Below are 26770 nucleotides of genomic sequence, written 5' to 3' on the forward strand. Positions count from 1 at the left end.
AAGTTGCCAATCAGAAAATCACTGATTTTTTTTTTTTTAATCAAATTTTCTGTTGTGAGTTCATTAATGAAAAAATACATATGAAATGTCAATGTAAGATTAATGAGGTACTCGTATCTATCCAATATCAAAAAGTGTGGGAAATAAAGGAGAAAACCCTACCCTGCTTCTTCACTCTTCAGACTAGTGTTCAGCTAATGCTACATATGTTTCCTCCTAAATGGATAAGTATTTAAATAGATAAACCTTACAAATGGATTTTTTTTTTGCCAGGCTTGATAGTGTTTCATGCTAGGCTCATTAAACAAAACAAAAAAGAAAACCCCACACACCCCTCAAACCAACACAAAACTTACAGTTCCAATTTTTGGTCATTTAAGTATAGCCACTTGCAAAAGCCTCTTTAAACAGACATTCTGCTACCTTTTATTAGAAAGGGTGAAGGTGGGGACAGAAATGATTGAGTTAACTATGGCATTATCTGTGTCAAAGTTTCTCTTCAGCCCTTGCAAACAAACTGAGAACGTTATTTCTAATGGAATAATTTGCAGAGTTATAACTGCAGAAATCACTGCTATTTAGTGTGCAACACTACTGATGTTATTCTTTTATAACAGCATTTGAAATGGCAACAAAAGATGCATCTTTAATTTGTATTTTTTTAAGACACTAATATACGACAGACATTGTCTCTCTGGGTAGTTTTAGCACAGAATGCTCAGCAACTTCCCAAGAAATGCCACTGTTTTCTAGTGGATTAAAAGTCAGCCAAGAAGCCCTGATATTAATACAAGCCCTGCAACAGTCACAGTGCTAAACAGGGCAAGGCCTCTCAGCTTGAATTTCTCAGCTGAAAAATGAGAATAATGCACTCCAAGTACAGATGTACTGAGAAAGGGTGAAAGTTTTTAAAATTATTTGAAGATATAAAACACAGTGTAGACATGCAAAGTCACAGGAAAAATATTTTTAGAAATAGACTGTCCAGATCATTTGTGATGTTAGATCTTTGCTCTCTTTTCACTAGGATAATCCAGTCTGAGGTCTTTATGGGAACAGGAGGCAAGGAAGCCCTCCAGAAGTGGATTAAAAAGGCTTTTTTTTTCCCTGAATAATACAAAGATAAAATACATCCATGTTTTCATTCTATGAAAGCTGAACTTGCAAGGCAGTTCAGTCCTCATTATTTTTTTTGTTACATGGCACGCTGGTTTCAAGTTTTCTAAATTTTCTCATGATAAGTTCATTTTTTAGTATCTCTATTTAGCCAAGTGGTTGAAATATTGAAAAATTTATTTCATTTATTTTTTATCATTGATTCTTTTTTCTTCCTTTTACATATCCATCTGAAAACATTTAGAGTAACCAGTATTTATCAGGTAGCTCAACAAGTAGCCATACATTAAACATTGTTTTTGTAAAAAAGCTAGTTATATTGATACCAAATGGGCTGCACTGCAATTAAAAGTGTTTTGAGGCAAACAAATTCCTTCTCTTCAGCTCACTTTCTGCTTATCTATCATATGAGTATATCCTACCCTCTATTCTGAATAGTGAAAAGGAAATTATGAAACCGGTAAATTAGGATCATGTTTGCCTTTTAAGCAAAGGGAATTAAACTGGAGTTTTAGCTGTACAGAACTAAGTATTCCCTCCAACTTGTACATAATGCACCTGTATTAATTTATGCGGTTGTTACGTTACAAGTGTTGCAAGCTGACTGTAAGTCATCAGTATGTGCCTTGTACTGTAAACTGTTATTGTAATAAATTTAATATTCATAAGCCATCTTTAGACGTCTCTTGTGCCTCTCTCTTACAGGAAGAACAAAGATAAAACTCAATTCCAAGAAAAAGCAGAATATCTAGTCCAGTTTACTACACCAACAAGGCCTCTTTGACAAAAAGCAGAGGATTTCCTTCAGTGTTTGAACCTTGGCCCACTGCTAAATACTCTTTCATTCTACTCCAACAGAAGAACCAATACACATTACATTTGTTTAGACAGAACAGCAAAAACAAACTGATCCACGTTTGGAGTTAAGTGCTTAGTTACTTGATTAGCTTACATATGAAACTCATTCCATTTCAAATCTTTGTACACTGGCAGGCTTGGCATTTAATTTTACTCACATTTTGTCTCATTACTAAATCTGCTGAACAAAATATTAGAGAAACACCAATCTCAAAATCTTTTTTTTAATATTAGTTCACCTTACTGTAGCATAAAAGTGATAAATTTACTAGAAAACAAAGTGAAAGAAACCATTGTGAAAAGCATTGAAAATGTATTCTAAAAACTGCAACCGCTATCAGATAGCCTACTTACCAAGTTATAGTTCGGAGATAGATAACTTTATTCTTGATTACGGACCTTTGAACAGACAGACTGACAAATCTAAAATATTACCTCCAGTAGAACAAGCAGGTATGACTGTAGTACATGAAAAGAGACTTATATACCTTATTTCACACAAAAAAGATGCAGTATAATAACACACGCATTAAAAAAGACCCATGCATTAGATCCAGTACGTATCTTATACTTTATTTAAGTGTTTCTGTACATCAGGTCCCCAAAACCAAAGCCCACACATAAATACAAAATTCATATATCAATATGCATTTAGCTTACAAAACGCCATACTACGTACAGAAATCTCCTAGATTATTATTCAGGCTGTTTTTCTTGCTTTTTTCCCCATTTTTACAGGTCTGTCTGCTTCTCATTTTTGAGAGCATCACTGGGCAACAATGACTCCCACTAAGGTCTGAGAATACCTTTGTTTCAGCAGAGCTCACTGTTTCAGCTGGTGAAAGGAGTAGGGGCTGCCAGGGGGAAGTATTCTCACCTTATGTTGTTTAACACTTCTAGGTCTGTCCCAGAATCTTCAAGTACCAAGGATAGGGTACTGAAGGCCAGAGTCAGCCAAATTTAGTATTTCAACTGTATAAACAGACTAAGGGTGTGTATCAAGGGATCCATTAATCCATTTCAAAAGTTGTTCTTCTATTATGGCACACACAATTTCTTAAATGAAAGCCAGTAATAAATAGCTAGGATACACTTTTACTTCTGTACAAGAGTCCGTGCAGCAGTGGCTTTTCCTCTTGGTTGAGAGACCAAGTGTTTTTGTCCACCACAGGGATATTAATCTTCTTCCTTCTCAATGTAAGATTTAGTACTGACACGTGCCATTTGCCTTGCCAAATAGCGGTCCCTTGCTGACATGACTGTCTCTTCATTGCTCCGTTTGGCAAATTTGCTCATGCTCTCAGATGGTTTCTGGGCTTGTTTTTTCTCCTCTTTCTCCCCTTCTTCTCCAGCTTTACGTTTCTGCTCAGACAAAATTCCAGAGCTGGATCTTCCCTTCTCATCCACCTCTCTTTCTTTTCCCTTTCTCTCTTTTTCCAGATCAGTCTCTCCATCTTTTTCTAAAGACGTAGGAGTACTTTCCCTCCTCTCTCTGTATTTCTTTTCATCACTGCCACATTTCTCTCTCCTCTCCCTCACATGATCTTCCTTTTCTCTGCATTTCTCTCCTCTCTCCTTCTCTCTGTCATTATATCTATCTTTACCGTTTCTTATTCTTTCTTTCTCTCGTTCCTTTTCTGAACCCTTGTCTTCTCTCTCCTTTGCCTTCCTCCATTCTCTGCCATGTCCCTCCCTCTCTCTTCTTTCCTTCCCCCTTTGTTTATCATCTTGCTCTTCCCTCCTTCTGTAGTTATCTTTATTAGTGTGATCTCCGTATCTATGTCGCTCTTCCTTTTCCCTTTGGTGATCCTTTTCATGGGTCTTACTTCTCTCATAATCTTTTTCCCTGTACTGTTCATCATTTCCCCTTCTGCTTGGTCTGCTCTCTCCCCTCTTTGTAAGATGGGCTTTTGTGCGCAGCTCTTCCTCCACACTGGATGAGCTTGGTGACCTGGAACGCCTCTGGCTCTTGTGACGTTTAGCCTCCTCTTCACTGCTCACAGAGCTCTCTCTCCTTTTCTTCTTTTTCAAATTTACTTTACTATTTTTATGTCTCTTATCATCATCACTACTATCAGTTCCTAAGTCAGTATCAGCATCTGGATTACTTTCTTTCTTAGCAGAGGGCTTCAGTCGTTGTCTTTCATATGGGCATTTATTCCTTTGGTTGGATTCATCATAACAACTGTCAGATTTTTCTTCCTTTATCCTACATTTTTATGTTAAAAAAGAAAAAAACAACATTACACAGCCTGAAATCTCAGACTTTTCTACAAACTGGCTTCTGGTCAGTACTTAAGCAAAAGATGCTCCTGCAAAGTCTAAGAAAGCAAATCTATCTGTGGCTCAGGTTCCAGGAATCCAGCGCAAAGGATTTCTGTTAAGTATCTGTATCTGGTTCATTCGTGAATGCGAGCTGTTGAATTTATCTAAAAGAATGACTATGGTTAAGTATCTGTAGCCTCCATCTAAGGAAAAAGACATAGATTTGTATTCCTGTGTAAGCTTTTTGGCAAGCCACACATTTTTTCCTATATGTTTATTCCTCTATTCACATCAAATAATTATCCAGAGAAGCAGCAGGTTGTATGTTTTGTTGAGAGAGGTAGGAACATAGCTTCCATTAGTAGTTGTAGATTTTTTTAATCCGGTATTTCTGAGGATCTCATTCTTGTGGCTAGATAGGAATTAGTATCTATTAACAAGTCATAGATTCTTAAATACAAAAAACCGACCCATGCAGGACAAGTTTGGGCAGTAGACAGAAGGTTATGCTTTGTCATTCTTTTCTGACTGATAGGGAAATATGTGTTTACTCACACAAGGCACATGTCTCTTCTTTTTAATCATACAGCTACAGTAACAGTCAGTGGTAAATTCTTATGAATCAGCACACCATCTAGTTAGATTGAATGTTTGATGAATACTTCAAAGGATTGTTAGTCTATGAACAATGACTAAAAATTATGCTGAAAAGTTTGACAATTTCTTTAGTAATCCAATTAATTAAAATGACAAGTCAAAGGTGGATCACTTTAGGGACAAGTGATACAAATTCTGAGATCTGAAAAAATTGAGCCATTTTCTCTCTGTATCCTAGTGTACCACTGTAAGAAAGAGTAAAATTAAAAAATACACCTGAGCTTATTTGAAAGCCTTGCTGGAAGCACCATCTACAGTACTACTTCTTTTCCCCAAATTAATTTTATATACAATTCACAAAGGGAACATTTCCCTAATTTGCAAGGTTAAGAAACCATCATTTCAAATGATCTCTACACAATACAGAACTACATCATCCAGAAGACGCTCTGAAAGAAGAACTATTAAAGCAAATGGACAACCAAGTGGGCTGACCACTACTGCTACTGTTTTTATAAAGAGATGCAACTGAGTTAACTTAGATTTCATCAATAAAAAGAAAAACCATAAAATGCAAAATTCATTTAACTACCTCAGTAGCAATCTCTGAGCACCACTGAAACCAAGCAGGTATTTCTCTTTGGTGAAAGCCAAAGACAGGATGTTTTTCCAAACACATAGGTATACTAATACTTTAAGTCTCAAATGACAAAACTGTGGTCTCAAATTTCCCATTTTCTGCTTAAATTCAGGAAGCTGTTCTGCTTTTCTTCCAGTCAGTAATTCTTACTTCCTACTTCTTTTACACTACTTTCCCCTATTTATTTCCAATAAGGTGGCATATCCTTATACTAAAGACATAATCGAGAATTCCCTTATTTCAGATAGATAGCTGAGTAACTTCACTGTGATCACATTCTTCATTTAAGCTAAGAATTTACTTTCTAATAATCCAACCTCAGATCTAGAAGATCTCTTGATGAAAGCTGCATTGTCTTTGTGATAGCACGCATTTAACTAGTGACATCCAGGTTTAAGGCCCATCTCAAGTGAGGTTTGACCTGAATGATCCATTGTTGCATATAAGAAACACATCCCCTTCACTGTATTTATCCACAGGGCAGAATTTCACCATCTCAACTACATAAATAATTCAGCCTCATCTCATTACTTTGCCTTGGAATGTGCATATATTAAGATTTTAAAATATTCCCACCGGATTTCCTATATATTTGATTAATTTCCTTTTACCACAGCGTCAACGCTCAATTATTTTTTATGAACCTGTAAATATGGAATAAGGACAAAGTTAGAGACTCACATTCTTTTCAGGAAATTCATATGACAACATCATTTCCTATGACTTACCTCTATGCTCATTATTTTACCTTTTGTCTCCCTCATGATTCAAAATACGTAACTTAATGCAGATTGCCAAATATTATGTAAACCAAAGTAAATGTAGGTTAGAATAATACCAAGCAGTATTACAAGTATGACTGCCCTCTTGACACTTTTTAAACGTCATCCCTCTCCCACTTGTTTCTCTTATAGTTTATACCACTGATGATCATTAGACATTTTCCAAACAATTCAGTAAATCAGATGTATGAAGTAATCAGCCTTCCCTACCAGTGTTTTAGTACTCTCTGTCTAATTGTTACAATGTTCCAGTGAGTCTGAAATCACAAACAGCCAGAAGCTGGTTTATATCTGAAAGCCTTCTGGAATCGCATCCTACCTGGCTTCACGGAAGCTGCATTTAGGCATCTCTTCTTCCCCTACCCTCTGGTTTAAAAGATGTCTGTAAAATCCACTGAGATCCTTCTGTTTAGTCACATCCAGGTACGCTAAGAGAAAGAAAGTAAGGTTGGACTTACTGTGCCACAAATACTCATCAGACACAATTCAAAATTGGTAGACTGCAGTCTCCATCCTGGAGGTTTTCAAGCCCAGAGCAGAATTGACCTCATAGCAGACCACACTTTGAGCAGGAGGCTGGAACAGACGACCTTCAGAGGTCCACTTCAACCTGACTCATCTTATGATCCTATACCCTATTCTTTACACCTATTCTTGGGACACTGTACAGAATGTCTGAAGTAAGCATTGTAAGCATCACCGTACCCCAGTCTTACAAGTCTTCCTTCAACAACTGACCGCTCCTCAAAAATTAAAAGTAGCAACCCAAACAGTACTTGACACACAAACAGAGGAGCTTCCTCTGTTCCTTTAGTAACATGTACAAAGGAAAGTAACATGCAAAGTGGGATCTGATTCAGTATCTGCTATCTGGTCCTTTTTGATTTTAATTATCTCAAGCCTCACTGAGAGACCAGATGATGATGTTGTAAATCATGTATAACGCCATACTTCTTTTTAAGGGGAATTATTTCAGTGTGAATCTCACCCTCAAGAGCTGCCTCTCTTCTTTCTCTTTCCTCCTCCTCAGCCCTTTCTTGCAGCTTCTTCTTATAGGCTGAAGTCACAAAAGCCTCTTTGTGGGCAAACTCTCCTCCTTCCATTTCACGCTCTTTCTGAATTTTTCTTTCCATTCTTTTTTCTTGCTCCTTCTTTCTAATTTCAGCTGCTTTGAGGATATTTTGGATATATCTGGGCTAAAATAGGAGGGAAAAAAGGTATCAGGCTGAGAGGTAATTGAGGTGGCTGAGAAAACACAAATTGGGATTGATGGAGATGTTGAAGAAAGCTGGTAATGGAAGAAAATTGACAGAAGCTAGTCTAACATATTCTCACACTGTTTGATAGCTATCTGAAATAAGCTGTCATTCCCTTTTAGATCACTAACACGGCATGCTTCCCAATAACAAAAGAGGTTGCTGTATTCAGTCAAAACATTCAGCCCATTTTTGACTAGGATGATTTTTGCTCTGACTGAAATTAAATATTTTTTGATTTCTCACCCCTCTGTCTTCTGTTTTGTAATAGTCTTGCCTTTCTATTGCTGTAAAGGAGTGGGAAGCTTCCTTTTATACCCACATGACCTGACAAGAGCTTCCAAATGAAAGAGAGTAAGTAACTATGAAAATATCACTTGTCAGGATAATTCAACAATGCTTTGAAACAAGGCATTGGGCTGTGGAAATTGGCTCACATTTCACAAATGAAAGTTAATTACTTTAGTCTTCTGACAGTCCTCCAGTAACCACACTAGTGAGTGAGGAGGGATGATTTATGTTCGTTGGCTTAATAACGAAAGAGTCCTTATTATCAGAAGTAGTATTGTTGCAGGGCCCATTGTCTCTAATCTTGTTATCCCATTGTAACATTCTCTTCAGAAATACACAGAAAGATATATGTGCATCATAAGTTGGGTGGGAAACTTGTAGACTGCTGCCCTCCAGAATACCACTGAGCAGGACTCTGAAGTATCTGATGAAATAATAGTTTTGCCAAAAGTCTTGAAAATTAATACCTGATATAACAGGATTTCAGCACAATACTTGCATACCCCATGAGAAAATGCATTTGGCAAAGCTTAAAAGGTAATCAATCATAGTTATTCCAAACATACAGAGATAAGACAGACAGCATACATTTTCAGGTATCGACCTTTTTGTCATCTTTTCCAGATAACACTCTGGCATTACTTTCCTTCTTCTGCTGCTGCATTTCATCATAAATACTGTCATATTCATACACTGTAGCATCTTCCTCCAAAGCCTTCTGAATCTCCAATTTAGTCTAAAAGAAAAAAAGGGGGGAGGAGAAGAAAAGATACCAAAAAATTCAACATGAAATTTGTACTATTTTCCAAAATTTTATTCCTATATTGTAATTTAAACAGATCTATAGTATAAACCTATCCATTGGAACACTGAGTGTAAATTAAAACCAGCCTGATCTACAAAGTTCTTGACGGTTTACCAGGATTGAGAAGACAAACAATCAAATCATCACCCGCATTTGCAGTTATAGGAAATACAGGAAGTAAAGCACAACAGTCAAAACAACACTGGAAACTTCTTAATGACCAAACTGTTCCATCAAATAATGTAATTAATTTTTTTCATACACACCATTTAAACGAATTTTACTGTCTGTTTTCATCTATAGTTTATCTCCCTTCCCTAAAGCTCCAAATAACAAATATGTATCAATGTAATTCAGGATACGATTCCATATGTCACAGTTCTATCTTCTGTTTGTACAGTCAAGTTGGAAGTAAGAACTGTGAAACAGTTCAGTTTTTAAAAGCCCTATCAGAAAAAAACAACTACTAGGGGAGCCCTTAGATCAGATAACCTGACAACAGAAGAGGAATGCTGAACAGCACCCATAAAAGTTTCTCTCAAGCACATATTGCCTCCATCAAAAAAAATAAATGTGTTAAATGTATGATGCATAAATAGCTTTTTCTTCTAGCTATGTCTTTTATTGGTCTGGAACTTTTTAAAATGTAAAATTTGTGTTTCTTCTGCACAATTTATTCCTTGATTACAGTAAAAGGCTCACTGTTGGTATATATTTAAATATTTAAAACCCCAATACGTTGTAACATTACATTCTAAAAATGAAACAAACTGTTTGAGAAATTCTAAAAACATCAATGCATTCTATGCCACAAAACAAACTTTGACATCCTACATATTTAAGTGCTTGCATTGAGTAAACAGAAATTTTGTTGTGTTTTAAATTATGACCAGCTCTGTGTTAAACCTCACTCACGCAGCTTTCATCAGGCAGTTCTTCAGCTACTCTGACCATAGCCAGAAGAATTTCAAAAAGAGCAATCTTGCCCAGAAAAGTGAAACAAAATCATTGCTAGAGGAATGGTTCTGAGAATTTCAAGTCAAGTTTTAAATAAAGTCTTGTGCTGCAAAGAGCAATGCACAAGACCATAAAATTATATGGAATTTTTTTAAAGGGTAACTCTAACTCTGAAGTTGCACAATTATGTTACTGCAATTATTTAATAAAAGGGAATGGATGCAGTAATTTCTTAATCTGCTATGTGCCTGAAGAGTCCCCACCGCATCTTACCTGTTTCATTGCCTGTTTTTTCAATGCTTCTTTCTGAAGACTTTCACCAACAGATGGCTATAAGAAGGAAACATTGCAGAAATAAAATTAATTACATTGACACAGCTCATATTATTTTTCTACCATTCTAATGAATCCCATTACATAAGTCAGTCTCTCACTTCAACAGTATTTTTCTGTAAGCAAGAAAAACTGAAAGTTCATTCACAAGCATACAATGAAGCAGCCTTTTCAATGAACACAGTATTGCAGTACCTCAACATATATATGTGTATATTTTTTTTTTAATGAAAATGGTGATGAGCTTAAGAACAGTATTTCAATGACATGTGTACCTCAAAAGCTGCACAAAATTTCATGCCATTTCACAAAACAAGTAATCTCTGTCCAAGAAATGCACAGAGACATAGGTCTGTGAAAACTGTTCAGTTGCAATGCCTTCCTCCAGCCACTGCCATAAAACGGGCAGAAAAGACATACCCGTCCACTATGGCAAGAGTCAGTCTGTTGGTGCAAGAAGCTAGCACATCAGCAGGCAAAACATCGAGCAAAGGACAGCTAAAGCCAGTACTGAAACAAATTCCCAAGAGAAGGATGCTTCTAATACATCTCTTCACTCCCGAACACTACAATTCTTTCAGGTTTTGCCATTAAAAAAAACAACAAGAAAAAAGGAAAACACAGAACACAAACCCCCAAATAAAAATAAATTGGAATGATAACTTCCTACCAATTTATATATCAAAAATGTTTTAATGTTCTTGGGAATTATATGTTTGTGAATAAAGAAGGATAAATGTTCTCAATGACTTTTTAAATTGTATTTCTAATAGTCTGTGAAATAGATAGGTGCTATTCAGAACATACATACTCTTCTTCCAGCATGTAAATGTCATCAGACATGTAGAAGTCACGAGCAGACATTCTTACTGACAATCACATGAAAAAACTGTATTCATAGTAAAAGACAAATATCCAAACGGATATGGCACTTATTTCAAGTCTGATCTGTATCATTAGTTACGTATTTTTAGAAATAAGAATACTGCTGATTTGAACAGCATGTACTTCAAACGTTAATGTTTCATTTTTCAAGATTAATACGCTAAAAAATAGCAGTACTGATCTTCCCTAAGAAAAAACATATCCACTACTGAAAACACGTTTTCTAATCATACTGTCTTTTAAAAAAAGCTTTGCATTTTACTTGGTTTTGTCTTTTAATTAGTGTTGAACTAAACTGCCTATCTACCTTTTCTCATCCAATAGATAATACTGTTTATTAAACAGATTCACTATAAATAACAGGACTCGTATGCTTGTTTATGTCATTAAGTATCTCTTGATCTTAAAAAGCAGAAATAGGAAGGAAAAATCCTTTTGCATTTTGGCAGCTTCCCAAGTTTTGTAACTTTGACTAATACATGCTCTGTATCACATTTTAAAAGGACAAAGAGATTGTGTAATCAGCTCTTAATAAAATTAAAAAATGGTAACCAACTAGCAAGGAGCTTGGCAGCAGGGACTAGGATCTTCTGAAATCAAACAGAATTAGCACCATGTAAATTCAAACAGATCCCCTGAACAAGAAGGCTTTTGAATACATTTGATGTTTAAAATAAAATAATAACTTGTCGTGACCCCTCTTTCTTATGCTATTAAAATTTTAACAGATGTGTCAACAAGGAAAAAAACCAAGTGCTTTTCCACAATTTTCTATATGACAGACTGTAAACAGTCCAAATATTTTTTCACTGGTTAATTTCAGAAACAGGGAACAAGTTGTGCCATGAACAGGAGAATTAATGGAGTTTCATTATATGTGACTTTGCGACCTCTGTCTCTTTATTTCCTTTACCACTTCCTCAGACACCCTGCCTGCTGGCTTTGGCAGGTGGGCAACACTGTGTGTGACCAAAAGCTAGCCCTGTGCTGAGCAGTCAGTGAACAGTTCCTCCTCAACACTGAGAAAGATTAAAATCACAAATTCTCATCTATGGCTGTGCCTTTATCCAGCTGCCACATTTCATCAAGATCACAGGACCGCAGTATCTTCGGGACCGCTGCCACCCAGCAAGGATGGTTAAGATTATTAGTGAGTTCACAAGTCATATGGGACTAACAGGTACATACAGGGATCACTTCTAAGGGACTTTTTTCTGCTATGCAAACCACAAATAATAAAAAGACTTGCAAGCTTCTGTGTAGCTTTTAAAAAAAGCCAGAAAGGTAGTATCTCAGAGGAGTACCAAGTAATTCCAAACTCAGCAAGAGAAGGTGCTAAGGCAACACTGTCAATATTCAGGGAAGTACATATGGTATCACAACATAGCATCCACTGAATTCTAGATACTCAGACCTTTGCTCACTTCCCATAAACATGCCAGTACTTACTTTTGTAAGTAATACTACAATCAGAAAAAACTGAGACACAGAATATTCAAAGTATTCCTTCCTAGCCCACTCCAAGTGAGGGACTTACAGACAAAAATGGGAACTTGAAAGGGCACATATTCCAACTTTTTCTGGTGCTTTAATTGCTACATGCAGACTTAGATAAAATCCAGCTCTGATTTCAAAATGTTAAACCTTGTGGTTAAACTACAGTAATAAAGGGAAACCGTGATGTGTGCTTCCATGGAAGAAAAACCCTGCACTGATTCAGTTATGCTCAGCACTAGAAAGCAGCCTCTCTCTCTTACTCAGCTGCAGATAACCAGGTAAGGAAGCAGACCACACTTCAGGCTTTAGGAAGCTGAGCTTGGCAGATATTAGCAGCACACTCAGAGATTCCACTCTGGTATCAGGGACTACACCCTGTATACTGCAGCTTGCTGATTATCTGGACTAGAATTGGATATAGCCTTTTATTTATTTATGTAGCTGGCTGGCTGGTTGACGGGGAGAAATAGATAGTGGATTATTTAGTTTAAAACAACCTACAAGAATCCTGGCTTCATTCATCTAGTATTTACCTCTGGCTTTCAGGGTTCATGAGCTGATGTTGAGAAATATTTAAAATACTGCACTTGATCTTTATGTCATATGCTTTCTTCTAAAAAAATGCTATAAATGAGTCAGTATACATTTCTTAATGCAAACAACTGTTTTAAATTGACAGTGGAGCACACGCCAGCATTACACAGAAGACCTACACTTCCTCCCGGCTCTTGGGGAAGAAGATGGTCCTCTGCTTGACATATTAAGGGTCATCACTGAAGGATTCCTTTACCAGACACTCTTCCACTGGTTTCACAGAAAGGTACCTGAACAGTAAGGAATCTCCTGGGCATTATGCCAGAAAGCAAGGGCTCAGTAGAAGACAAAACAGATTCTCCAGTTATATTTACAGAATAAGCTTTATTCCACCAAAATATATGAAACACTGCTTAGAATGTTTTCCTTGTCTGCCTACATGAAATGAACACGTTGATCTACAAAGATTGCATAAAAAAAAATGTAATATATAATCCTCATTATTGTACATATAATTGTAAAGAAGTCCACCTGCGATTTGTTTGTCTAGAGTGGCAGTAAGTTTACAAAAAACAAACACCTTCCCTAATAGTTTATGGTTGACAATTTCCTGCCGTGCTATGAGCTCTGATAGATGAGAACTTCCTGTTCTTTTGTATTGTTTTTACTTATCAACTGCCCATTTATTAAAGGCCCTATAAGCTCAGCAATCTGTCTCATACTTTCCCTGAAGTCAAGCTATTCTTCTGAAGCACAAAGCTTATAGTTTAATATTTTCTGGAAGGAGAAAATGTTTTAACCCTAACCTGTGAAATGACACAGAATCCATGCAAATCAAGAAACTCTCAGAAATGAGACTCTCCAGTCTACCACTCCTACGAGACCATGGAAGATAGCTTGTACACAACTGAAAATGTAAAAAATAAAAAAAAAAAAATCACCCCAATCTACTAACATTTCTCATTGTTCTCTCTGATTTCTTATCTCCTTCAGGTATCTATAAGCTTCTTTCAGGTTCTTAAGTGCTTAAGCTACCTCCTTATTTTTATCCTGCAGGCACACACCCCTTCTAAGTTACTTCTTAAAATGTCTTCTTTACATTGCTCCTACACAACCAAAGGAGAACAGACATTCAAACTACTGACCAATGTTTTCGGTTTGTCTCAGCTATGTTCAACTCATGACAGAGCATGCAAACCATTTACAGCTTTATACAAAAAGCTCAATTCAAAGTTCAAATGCAAATACCTAAAAAGGCAATTCCACAAATGAGACAACCAAAATTTCACTCTCTCACAAATTTGCCTTCTCTGCCCTCCCACCACAATGCCCGTCTTCCCACATCTCAGGTCCCAACTGCAGTTCCTCGGTTTCCCTCTGCATCTCCTGCTTCCTCCTGTCTCACCTAGACTAGGCGGCCAGCCCCCAGCTTCCAGTCTTTCTCCTTATCAGGGTACTAACCGGGTCTTTGTTTTGCAGCCAGACACATCTAGTCTTGTCGAATTCACTTGAAATTGGCCAGTACATTCAGAAACTTACTATGGGCAAATGTCAGACAATGAATCCTATAAAGCTTTTTTTAGAAAACCAAACCAAAAGGATAGCAAATGATTTAACTGAATGTGCCTAGTTTAAAGAATACTCAAGCTCTATTTATCCTTCTGAGTTGCTACTCATTTGTGCTTGGGAAAAAAAAGCCAGTTGCTGTCATTGGGGTTTTAGAAGTAATTCCTCCTAAACTACTGCTGTAAATGACATCATTTCTGGAGCAGAGGGTGCAGCACCATTTAAGCACAGTCTCAGAAAACAAGTCTTACTCTGTGACTAGTATAATTTTCAGTGTTGAAAATGGTTTCTAGGAAGTTACAACCTTAAATCTGAAGCTGAGAATGTCTTGTAAAAAACATCACAACTATTTCAAAAGATGCTCTCAAAGTCTATGCGAGATGCCTGACTTGGTTTTCCCCACTGACTGCCACAAGAGGTACAAGACTAACAAATTCTAACATAATAGCTATTCTTAATGGAGTATCTCATATTAGCTGCACAGCCTGCCTCCTAAGGAAAAGCATTTGTGGTTGCTACCAAAACCCCAGGCATGGTACTTACTGATAGACAATATAAGACATCACTCCATTCCTTTTTTAAAGCCAGAAGATGTTTCTGCTCTAGTATAACCTGTTATGAAAGACCCATGAGGGGGCTTTGCCCTCTAACATCGCCCTTTTGAATTCTCTACATGCTGCTTTACAGTAGACACATAAAATAAATTACCTTTGTTTAAAGTGAAATACATTTTAAAGGGAAATGAAATGCTTCAGTGACATCAGGCAGATTATACGCAGTTTGATTTTAATCTCTCACTACAACCATCTAGTTTTAACTGGATGTGCAGAAAAATATTTGACCAAACAGCAACAGCAGGATAATTTGGAGCTCTATTTGATTAGCAAGTGAAAGCACAGATACTCAGCCAGTTCACAAAAAGCAAAGCTTACATTTATACTGAGCTAGCCAGTCCAAAAGCACTTTATTGTTAAAGACTGAGAAATAGACACTTTCAGAGCAAAATTCATCTCACTGATTTTAGCCATCTACTTTAGAACAAGATAAGTTGTGTCTCAGAAGTACCTGCCTCTCTACTGACTGTACAGGGAGCTCAGGGAACTTAAGTGTAGATACCTGCATGTTTTTTATGGATCTTGCCCCAAGTTTGTGGCCCTATGTGGCTATGTCTCTGAAAGGCTAAGATCTGACTCTGCTCACTTCATTCTTCTCACATCAGATAAGGAATCTCAGACTGAGAGATCTTTGGATTCATGACACTTTGGTATCAAAACATCTTAAAATAAGCTACTTACACTCTCATGTATATGTATTTAGCAGTGAATTGTTAAGGCTTGCCCTCATCGAGACCTATATTATCCAACTACAGACTGCACATGGAAGATCACTAAATGTACGTTAGACTCAAGTCTTGGGGGGGGGGGGGGGGGGGGGACACGACCAAAAAACCATCAGGTAACAGATTCATCTCAATTCATACACTATATGAGTCATGGCTACTAGCAGAAGATTAAGAGAAAGAACATGAAAAACAAGTCACGTACAGAATTAGCTTTCCTCGGCATTCCCTCCTAGCTTCCAGAAATGAAGAGGTTAGGGACTTCCTGAACTGGAGGATGCACCTGGACCACTGTTTGACACCAACAGCACCCCTTAATTTGACTAATCCATTTCTGAATCCATTTATATTTTTGGCCATGCCACAATATCCTGTGGCAATGAGTTCCACAACTTAATTACACATTGTGTGGAGAAAAACCCCAACTTCCTTTTGTTTAGCTTAAACCAGTCACTTGGTAATTCCGTAATATACCCTACTGCTCATATTGTGAGAAATGGCAAAATCACTTTACTTTCTCTGAATCATTCTTGATTTTACGTACATCCTCTTGAGCTATTCCTCTCCACTTGCTTCTCCTCAATTATCTCTTTTCTAAGAGCCCCTTTAGTCTACTTAGTCTTATTTTGCCTGAAAAGTGTTGCATCAACTCTGATCATCATCAATACTCATTACTTCGTTAATCTTTTTTTTAGTCATACTGTATCCTTTGCAAAGTTGCAAAGTGAATGGAAGGATCTGTAAGCAAAACCAAAAATCTGAGTCTACAACCAGATATAGTCTTCTGCTTGTTTTCGGTTTCTTCCTTTGCGCCAGCTTAAACACTCCATTTATCTTTTAGACGGTCACTAAAAAAACCCACCAAATCAAGCTGTTACATTCACAGAACTATCCACACTGACTCCACGATCTCTCTCCTGAATTTAGCACCCACTGTGGTCTATGAACAGTTATTTTTTCAGCGACACTTTACATCCTGTAGCAACAAACCAGTTTTGAAAGGCTGGTAAGGTGCAGGAATGTATGTTGGGCAATTCTGATACAATCAAGAAACAGGAATTTTATCTGCTGTGCCACAGAGATATTTTCAACTAAATTCCAAAGTTAAAACAGAACGTGGAACAGTACGCTGGGAATACTGACAAGCCACCTCTCTGAAAATGCAATGCATGAATAAGGCAGTAATACTTTTGGAGAAAATGGATTGGATATATCACAAATAACAGTAAGCCAAAATGGAAATTTATTTCTAACATCTCATAGTTTGTTGAGGTAACATCTATTCTCTACAACAGGCTTTCCTAGGGGTAACAACCTTCCCTCCAGTTTTTTAAAATAGCAACAACTCCTCATTATGAAGGCAAATAATTCAGAACTATGTTGGCTACAAGTAACTACAGTCACCTGGTTTACTTTTTCCCAGTTGACATTGTATTTCAAGAAAATTTCCATCCCAGATGTTCTATTTCTTATGAACTAACCCAAAGATCATCTTCATCAGCAACTAACATCCATTAATGTACTTAGCCACAGCAAAAAACCCTTTCAAATTCCTTCAGCAAGGGTACAGGCAAAATCTTAATGAAATATGCACAGTAACATTAAAAAAAAAGGGGAGCAAAAGTTTGGTATCTAATATATAACCACAGACCAAGTCAGGTGTGCAGATTTCCCAGCACAAATATTAGAGTACAGTTAAAAATACATAATCTCCAGACATTTGAGATGTAGTTCTGACTGATAAGGTAGCAGACAGGAAATGAAACCCCTCCCAAATGCTGCTCCTTATCTTGAAAAGCTCTGAAATTATTATTGAACTAATAAAGTAATTTTGCTTTTTTAAAAAATGATCTTCTTTGATAAAGGCAGTTATGAGATTATTACTTTTTGCCGGGTATGTACCATACTGATGAGCATGACAACTTTTAAGAGCCTTTATAAACAGACTCTGGTAGGGAATCTGTCAGCCTTTCTGAAAGGGAGGATACTTGATCCGTTACACTAAAAGTTAGTAGACAGCAGCATACATTATTATTATTATAATTATTAGCATTCATTATTTTGCTTTAATGTTTAGATATTAAGAGAAAATGGAGAAGTGAAAAAATGCAAGATAGCCCCACAGTCAGGAAGGTTCCCAGTCCTACCGTGTAATGTTTAATGGCAATAGATTAAATCAAGCTCATTCTTGGGATCTGGAAAATGTGGGGTCAGTCCCTTAATGTAGAGAAAGGCACCAAATCCCAAACTGACAAGGAAGTGCTCCTGACATTGAGGACAGCAGATCTGCTGTCATCTCCATTAGCTGTATTTAAAGGAAAGCCTCTCTTTACAGCCATGGTGCTAGGTATGAGCTCAAGTGGAAGGATGCACGTCCTGATAGCACTGAGGACAGCAGCTAAGTGAGGAAAGAGATGGGATTTAAGACATGTTCCTGTGATCTCTGTTTCCTGTAAGTCCTATAAGATGCACTGAGGCAGTTTCATGTTGAGAGTTGAGTGGATGTTACTAGGAAGGCCCTTGGCCCTTCCATGCCCCATATAAAGGTTGCTCAGACACCTTCAAAAGCAGCATTCTGGATTCTGTAATGGAACCAGGCACACAGAGGCTGGGAATTGCTAGATTCAAGCTTTCTGAGACATAAAAATAACAACCGCTAGTTTATTATAAAAAAAAACTTTTTAAAAAGAAATGTTTTGGTAATAGGAGTCAAAACCTGACAAAGATTAATTGATGCTTTATTAGCATTGTTTTTTCAACCACACAAAAGAAAGAGCATTGAATGAAGCTCTAGAGCAGTAAGAACATTTTTGTAACACAGGTTCTCTTTCTGAATTTCAACTGACTCTAAACTTCAACTTCTTAAATGTTAAAATTCTAAACAACAGGTATATGTAAAGTTTATTTTCTGGATTTTGTGGAAAAAAGCTAAATATGCACATAAATGACATTATGATTAAATTATCACAAGTAATTCCAGATTGATAAAAACCAGTAAATTGCAACATCATGTCCAGAAAGCTCCACCCATGTGGAGAGTTCATCTCCACAATTCTGAGTTTCTATTCTTTACCTGTGAACTATGAAGCTACTGGGTTTAAATCCTTCAAAAATTCTGTTTTAAAAGTTGGGTTTCTGTAAGGTATCCAAACCAGCCTATATACCACACCAGTTCTTGAATGCTCCCCATACTCATAGCAGTACATCCAGAAGTGTAATTTTTACAGTGTACAGCACCCTCTACTGGGGCAGGTAGAAAGCCAGTATTTTGAAGGTAATACTTAAAAAAAAAGGATAATTAAAGGAGCCTGTAGAAAAGAACACTATCAACATCATGCAATATAGTCATACATCACGGAGTATCAACAAACTCTGTAATCACAGAAAAGTTGTGTATTGTTCAATCTAATATTAGAAGTATTGTGAGTACCTCCAGAACTACAAGTAATTCTCATTACTTGCCTTTTTTTTTTTTTTTTTTTTTTTGCTTTAGAACTTTTGGGTTGTACAGCTTTGCTTTTGTTTACAGTGAGTCCAAACACCACAGATCAGTTACATCAAATTTGGGTGGAATGAGCTAAAGGATAAAATACACTTAACAACTACACTTTAAAGTTAATATCTAAGAAATGTCTGTTGATTACTGCTGTCTTTCTATCTGCAGACAACTTTACCAGTGATAGCCCACAAATTTCTTTACAAGCTAGATACTGTTAACTCTTGCAAACAGGTTGCCAGTGATGAACTTTTGGAAGAGTTAACAAAAAGTAACTAACAAGTCATCACTTCCATGTAACTTGCAGTAAAGAAAACAGATCATATTTCATGCCCAATTCCAAAATTATGACACATATCTTACGGACACTTGCATAAGCTGATGCAGGCATTAAGGGTTGTAAACAAATAATTCGCAGAATATGGGGCAAATTTCAGAAGAAAACTGTTGAACTGACCTCTTCATCAGAGTCATCTGCAAACACTGAGAGTTTCTTCGAAACCAGATTTTTCTGTGGTAATTTTTTTGGCATAATGAGCCCGTATCTAGGAAAAAAATTAAAAGTTACCTTTAACATTACTTACAACAAAACACATAGCACGTTCCAAAACAAAAATCTACCATTTACAATTTTAGAAACAAATGATCAGCATCAACATAATGTATCAAGTATGGATCAATCTGAGCAGCATTTGCAGCAGTGCGCTTAGCCTTGCCACATGCTTGCCAGCTTCTTCCACAGCTATTGCTTTTTCCATGCAAAGTTTCTGGGTGCAATGATCTTCCTAAATTAGGCCACAAACCCCTCTTGTCCAGAGTTCTCCAAGTTATTTTTTTGTTCTACCTTGGAGAAGTAAAAAATTACTACTGTTTAACCTGCAGAGAGTTAGTCTTAGTCTACACTAGACACTATTCCGTAACGATGTTTGCTGGTGCCATAAGAAGTTCACCTATTTTGCTCGGCAACATAAACCACTAATCCACAGACACAGCTACAGCAAAAGACAAGATTTACACTCAGCTTATGTCATGCAGAGATTGATTAACTACACCTGCAGAACTCTTCTGCTGACACAGCCAACCTGTGTGCTCAGGAACACTTCCTAAATTTTCGGTAACGAGCAATCCCTAAATCAGGAATTTCTCCCCCACCCGCCTTTCCCCAAGTCCATCACTGAGTAAATAGTTCGTCACAGCCTGCACCGTGGAGCTGGAGAACTCCACGATGCCGTAGATACTACATCATCATTGTGACGAACGAGTTGCTTCCGTGTGCTCTGAACACGCTCCCCAACAGCTCCCACGGACCCGGCTGCGGGGAGCCGAGAAGCAAACCGCAGCACCTCGGCCACGTCAGGCTGGTGCTCAGGGGGTGGCTGGGAAGCGGCAGCTGCACAGCGGGTTGTCTAGGAATCCTGAGGGGAACCTACTTCCCAAGAGGAAAAACTATCCCCCGGCAACACCGCAGCAGCCGCCGGTGCCTTCCCACTGTTTGTTGTTTTGTTGTTGTGGTTTTTTTTTTTTTTAACAAACACAGTTTTAAGTTGAGGCCAACACGACAAGGCTACGCGGTAGACATGCGCTGGCGGGGACGAGCGAGCCCCGCTCCTGCGGCCCGGCCCGGGGGTTCTGTCAGAGCTCGCTCCGGCCCGAGGCAGGGCCTCGCCCTCAGCGGCGGCCCCAAGGTTCCCCCCCAGCCGCTGCCCCGCCGAGCAGGGCCCGCTCGGACCCTCCGCCCCGAGGAGCCCGGCGGCGGCGCGGCGGGGCCCCGCAGCCCCAGCTCCACCGTCACTCACTGCTTGCTCAACGCCGCCATCTTGTCCCGGCCGCTGCCCTCGCCGCCGCCAAGTAGAGCCGCCTGCCGTTCCGCGGCCGCAGATTCCTCACGGCCGAAACGCCGCCCTTCCCCGCCAGCCCCGGGGGCCCCCCCCCGCACCGCGCTCCCGTTCCAGAAGGGAAGCAGAGAGCGGGCGGAGAGGGCCGGAGGCGGGGGACGAGTTTTTTTTAACAGCCCATTGCCGAGTGGCGAAAGTGCCGATAGACGAAGGGCTGTTGCGGGCGGCCCGCGTCGCCCTGAGGGGAGCCGAGCCGAGCCGAGCCGAGCCGAGGGCGCCGGCAGCTCCTCGCGGCAGTGGCCGCTGCTGCCCGCGGCCGGGCACGAGGGCCCGCGTGGGCCCGGCGGCGGGAAAGGCCCCTGAGGCGGGAAAGGCCCCTGAGGCGTCCTCCCTGCGGCAGCCGGTGGCCGCCGCTCCTCCGGGGGGGGGGGGAAGCGGTGAGAAGCCAGCGTGCCCCCGCCACTCGTCACCTACCTGGAGATGTCGCTTGTTGCCGACTAAAGAAAGAAAGAAGAGTTTAATTTCCCGGAATTTTATTAAAAAAGTGATTCTGCCCAAAGAAACCTTATTGGAAAGATGAAATCTTGCTGCAGACGGTGCGGTTGGCTGTAATCTCAAGCTTTATGCCAATAAGAAAGTGTTTTTTTTTTTCCTATAGTAAAATGTAGGGCTTTTCCACAACACATTTAGAAGAACTTGACAAAATGCTGATTAACAACCTGTAGTTAAAATTGCTCCTAAAAAGTAATTTAAGGAGACTGAATCTTGAAAATTTTTGCTGTATCATTCATGAACATTGTAGCTTGGTAGTCATAAACTCGCCCCTGCCTCTCTCTCATCAGAATTAATTAAAAAAAAAAACTTCACTCAAGCTTTTTAAAGTGTAGTAGATATATTTATACTAGCAAAATTGTTTCCTTTAATGTTTTTATTGCTTTTTCTTTATAATCCCTAACAGACTTCCTAACATCTTAACAACAAATTCTTAGTAGCTATGCATAAAAAATAAAGAAGCGACAGTTAATTTAATAAAAGATGTCAAATACCAGAATTGCTAAGGTTGGTTGAGGAATTAAGAGATTTAATTGGAGGTACACTGGAATTGGGTGCCAAAAGTGGCTAAAGGTGGGGTTGTTTTACTGTGTAGGCTCCTTGTGATCTCTGCTAGCAACAGGCAGGTGTCTACCCAGTGGTACAAGTACTCGGCTGGAGCTGAGCCCTGCTGCCACACCGCCGCTCGAGGTACACCTGAAACAAAGAAGAGAGGTAAGTCCAAAAGCCCAAGTCAAAACCGTGACCAGTGTTGCTACAAGACTGAACAGAAGATCATCGCATCAGTGGAGCTCCCCCCGAGTCCGATAGTTCCACCCTGGAAAATGGTGATGCTTTGAGAAGCACATAGCGTTGTTGTGACAGTGGCTGGTCAAGCATAGGAATGCTGCCTTTTTATTACAATATATTTTGTATTGTGGTAGGTCTTCTGTTGCACAGAGTGGTCTGCTGTATTTTAATACTAAACATTTGGTAATTAAAAATGTAAAGAGAAAAGTGCTTTTTTCCCAAGCTCAGATTTGATTTGAGAGTGATTATCCTTCAAAGCTCTTTTACTAAATGCTATTAAAGGTCAGCACAGAATCATACCATTAAAGGTTGCTCTGTTGATAGAGTGTAGGTTATTTTGTGCTCTGTTCTATATTACAGCACACATATATGGAACATAAGGGCGTTATCCAACATACACCATGTGTGAACACTGACGGTCATTTTAAAGAAATTGCTATAATTGTGAGTTATACCTGTACTGACACCACTGATCTGACACTACTCTCAGAACAAGTTCCATCCTGGGAAGCCAAATTTTGTAGCGTACCAGCAGTTTGCCAAAGCTGTATTCTTTCTAATTACATCTGCGTCCCCAACTGGAGGAAGACTGGATGCTCTAGGCCTGCTTCATTCTTTCCAGTGAATTAATTTAATATATATGAGGAGAACACATGAAAAGGAGCTATGACTGCATTAAGTGTTCACTGTTCATCAGTAGGCAGGATACTGTTGATAAATATCTCCAGCTAAACTAACAAGTCTTGTCCACATTTGATTTTTAACAGGCCTCTTCAGTCTGGCATTACATCATCAAGTGAAAGATCTCAACAAGAACAATAGTCATTTCTCTTGCAGCAATATTGCATAATAATAATAATAGCCTCTTGACTGCTCTGGCAGCAAAAAAGCCCACATTCATTAAAGGAGAGAAAGACAGACTGAAAACCAGCTCCTGTATATGGCCAGCGAGTATATTAAGTACCTGGCAGATGGTGTTTACAAGGAGGAGGGCTCACGCTGTCCTCCCACCATCATGTTGCTGTTTGGAGCTGGGTGAGTCCCTAGGGCAGGGCACGGAAGTCTGAAGTAGATTTACTTGCCAAAAGAACCATCATTCTTAGTATGTCTTTACATATTACTTGCCAAAAGAACCATCATTCTTAATATGTTTATCTGGAGGTTTACAATGAGATCACTTTTTCTGGTAGGTTTCAAAGCTGATCTGCTCCCCTTTCCTTAAGGCAGTGAATTTTGATTCTAAATTTAACAGGTTTGCTTTTATTGACCAAAAAAGACTGCAGATATTTAGGACCCTTTATCTGTTGTTTAATCTGTTGTGAAATCAAAGTTAATTTCTGAAGTAAGGACCTTAAAAGCACTCAGCTGAAAGTTGCCACTGACACTGTTTCATTGCTGAGCTGTGTCTGGTAATCTCACAATTAGTTCATGATATTTACCAGTGATGCAGTCCAGCAGCAGCTCTGCTTGAACTTGTACAGATGCAGCAGTTGGATCAAAGCAATAAATCTCCTGAATCAAACTGTCATCAAGTTTCTGCAATGCAGAGAACAAAAAGTCAGGTGGCAGTGAAAAACTTAAGAAAGGGTTACAGAATTAAAGGTCGCTGAGAAAAGCACATAGGAAATCTGTAGGTAATGAATTATTTCACTGCCAATTCACCCTTGGCAAATTCTACTGTATTTCTTGAGGGAAGAAGAGCAGAAAACAAAGTCTCAATATTTTGAAGTCTCACCAGTTTACACTGACTCCAGTTCTCAGTCTTCTCTGACCCCTTCCAGTTTGGATGGAGAAGCAACAGCACAGCCTTAACTATGTTATGTACCAGAGCTGGTGGTTCTACGTAGCTCTTTATTTCAGCAAAGCTCTCGGCATCAAGTTTCTGGACACACTCACGCAGGTCCTGTAGCATGAATCGGTGGAACAGAATCCCTGCATGCCTCAAATTTGCCATGTGTTCTACCTCTAGAATCAAAAGCAAACCTTTCAAGAAGTTGCTCAGAAACATCTGCTACTCAAGACTTATGTTATTGACTGAAAGGCTCTGTCCTCTTTATGATTAACTCTTTGTCTCCTTGATCGATTAATTTGTATACAGCCCAAGTATCCTATGCAATTTTAAAAACGGGTATGTGCTTGAGAAGGAGACAAAGCTTGCCTCAGGGGCACGCAGAGGTCCTGACACCATGAAAGGTTCAGGCATGCAGGTAATTCTGTAATTGTGACATTCAAATCCTTTTGATCTTAGTTGGGGCAGTTCTGAGGAGGACATACTAGATCCCTAAAGGGAACAAAGCACCTTGCTTCACACCTTTGATTTCAGTGGGACTTGTGCACAAAATATCCTGTGAACCAGAGTCAAAATCTAAACATTCTGTTTCATTCTACTCTGCTAAGCACTTGGGCTTGCTCAGGAGTAGTTTACATGTACCAAAAGTTTGTATTTGTCTTTCCATATTTGTAGGTATTATACTTTAGATGTGGTTTTACTGAGATTCCTAATTTCATCCCTAAAAAACCTATCTTGGCTCTGTATGCACAATACCCAGTACATAGGTTGGTTCTGTTTCCTCTAAGGACATCTTCAGTATCTCAAAGCAGGCAGCTTGGGCCATCTTTAGCGTTTTCTGCAGGTCTTTGTGTTCCTGAGGTGGTAATTTCTGGTGGCGTCCAATGCTGATATCAAATATCCCAAGAGCTTGTCCTGATAGGTCACGGAGAGGTACTGCAATGTGGTATTCTCCACAGACAGAAGTGTAAATGACCTGTGAACTGTCTGTGCACTTAAATAGGTAATCTCTGAAATGAGAGTAAAGAGAGGAAAGTGTACTAGACGTTACCATTCCCCTTACTTTCGGTAATTTATTTAGCATATTTTAGTAAGATGCCATTCATGTCTTGTTGTTAAAACAAAGGTATTACGTTACTGAATCATTTTTTATTTCCTTGAACTGAAATATGCACAGCTTTAAGTATCACTCAAGCCATATACAAAAAGGAGAAAATAGCATTGTGGAACACAATATTGCTTAGCCAAGGCAATTGCTGAAAATCATAAAAATTTAAGGAACCTTGCTTTAAAAACAGTTTCCTGTTTATAGTCGCATTGACATTTGTTCTATAGAGTTTTATAAAAAGTAAAAACATCTGCTGGAACAGCAAATGGCTGTTCAACCAACTTTGACAACAAGGATGGTATGCTTAAAAGACAAGTCTGTGAGGATCTTGGCAGTGGAAGAAAACAGATAGTTGAAGGAAATGAGACTAATATGGCCAGGGAAAAAGATTATTCTAAAGAGCAAAATGGTTCAGTGTAGGCTCTAATCCTGCAAACCTTTCGCAGCAGATGTAGAGCTTGCTTGGCAGCTCAGCTGGTAAGCATTAAGTCAGACGTTAAGTTTTTGCAGGCCTAAACTCAAAGAAAAACTCACCCCTTCATAACTTAGTATCACATGCAAACACACCAGAAGCCTTGATCGTGAGAGAGCTATAGCCAGACACTCCTGCAGGGTTGCATTACCATGGGCTTTACATAATGTGGATCATGCCTGATGCAGGCTGGAGCATAGGACCAGAGGTGACTAGTTTGATTGCAGGTCCTGGAACCTACCTTAAGAGGTTTTCTTTTCTGAGGAGAAGGACAGGAGAGCTATGATTTTCTTTTTGTCCTGTATTATCTGTAGTAATCATCTTGCGCAGAGCATAGTCCCATGTCTGCCAGAGAGAAAAGGGGGGTTTAGCTGCATCCAAGAAAGGAACAGCCATTTTGAAGCCTGGAGAGGGAGGAAATTGTTTATCTCTTAAAGGAAACTCCTATGTACATTCAAGTGCAATGGGATGGTTTAAAGACATTTCCCAACAATGCTTGGTTTTATTCCCAGAGTGTATTGCTCAAGATGGATGAAGAATGTGCCCTGGACCTCCCTCAGCTATTTAATCCACCCCCAGGCTCCACACTGAGGAACACCCACAGGTCAAGAAGAGGTTTCCCTTCTTTTTCCCATCCTGTTGCAGTCCTCTTTCTCGTGTCATGGTTGTGTCAGTGTGCCTTGACACATGAAAAGCATAGAGGGGAACAACTGACCTCGCTATCAGGCAGCTAACAAGGGAACAGTGCAGACCCTGGAATGACAACAGAAAGCTGCCAACATAAACCATGCTTATCAGAGGAAGCAGCTGAATTATGGCTACAGCAGATGTCATACAGACTTTGTGATGACACAGGATCAGTCCTAAATATTTCATACAATTTTTGTCTTCTTAACTTACTTGTACGTGAAGTGACAAGCTTCCCAGGGCCCAAGTGCCTGCTGAACAATTGGAATATGATCTGCAGGGAGGGGGGCTGCTGTTACAAGCTAGCTAATCGGGAAGCAG

At 39.0% G+C, this 26770-nt stretch overlaps 2 protein-coding genes across 6 annotated transcripts in view; both read right to left on the minus strand.

Moving 5' to 3' along the window:
- Positions 1-2526: 2526 nt before the first annotated feature.
- Positions 2527-21137, minus strand: NSRP1 (nuclear speckle splicing regulatory protein 1). 2 transcript variants are annotated; one of them, XM_052804924.1, is made up of 7 exons: positions 21014-21137; positions 19675-19762; positions 9841-9897; positions 8410-8541; positions 7247-7454; positions 6578-6686; positions 2527-4183 (listed from the first exon to the last, which is right to left on the minus strand). In XM_052804924.1, the coding sequence occupies exons 1-7, from the start codon at positions 21031-21033 to the stop codon at positions 3151-3153; spliced, it is 1647 nt and encodes a 548-aa protein (XP_052660884.1). In that variant the 5' UTR covers positions 21034-21137; the 3' UTR covers positions 2527-3150. The 2 variants fall into 2 exon arrangements, with proteins under 2 accessions (XP_052660884.1, XP_052660885.1); XM_052804925.1 differs by lacking the exons at positions 19675-19762; positions 21014-21137 and having other exon boundaries at positions 8394-8541.
- Positions 21138-21493: 356 nt separating this feature from the next.
- EFCAB5 (EF-hand calcium binding domain 5) overlaps positions 21494-26770 on the minus strand; it is a 43939-nt gene continuing 38662 nt past the window's right edge. For 3 of the 4 annotated variants that reach the window (XM_052804960.1, XM_052804957.1, XM_052804959.1), the window contains 5 exons: positions 26004-26107; positions 24939-25192; positions 24129-24358; positions 23833-23929; positions 21504-22300 (listed from right to left, as the gene is read on the minus strand). In XM_052804960.1, coding sequence (XP_052660920.1) covers positions 22134-22300; positions 23833-23929; positions 24129-24358; positions 24939-25192; positions 26004-26107 — 852 coding nt within the window. In that variant the 3' untranslated portion in view covers positions 21504-22133. Of the gene's footprint in view, positions 22301-23832; positions 23930-24128; positions 24359-24938; positions 25193-26003; positions 26108-26770 lie in introns of all 4 variants that reach the window. The other variant, XM_052804958.1, reaches the window with a different exon arrangement.

The sequence above is a fragment of the Harpia harpyja genome, chromosome 12, assembly GCF_026419915.1.
Source record: "Harpia harpyja isolate bHarHar1 chromosome 12, bHarHar1 primary haplotype, whole genome shotgun sequence".
NCBI classification, from domain to species: Eukaryota; Metazoa; Chordata; class Aves; order Accipitriformes; family Accipitridae; genus Harpia; species Harpia harpyja.

Excerpts from the sequence above, each read along its gene's own strand:
- NSRP1 (XM_052804924.1), bottom strand. The coding sequence starts at position 21,033 with ATGGCGGCGTTGAGCAAGCA. Across the intron at positions 9,898-19,674 it reads CAGATGACTCTGATGAAGAG|CCATCTGTTGGTGAAAGTCT; the intron begins GTCAGTTCAACA and ends TCCTTCTTATAG. Across the intron at positions 4,184-6,577 it reads TGCAGCTTCCGTGAAGCCAG|GATAAAGGAAGAAAAATCTG; the intron begins GTAGGATGCGAT and ends ATAAAAATGTAG.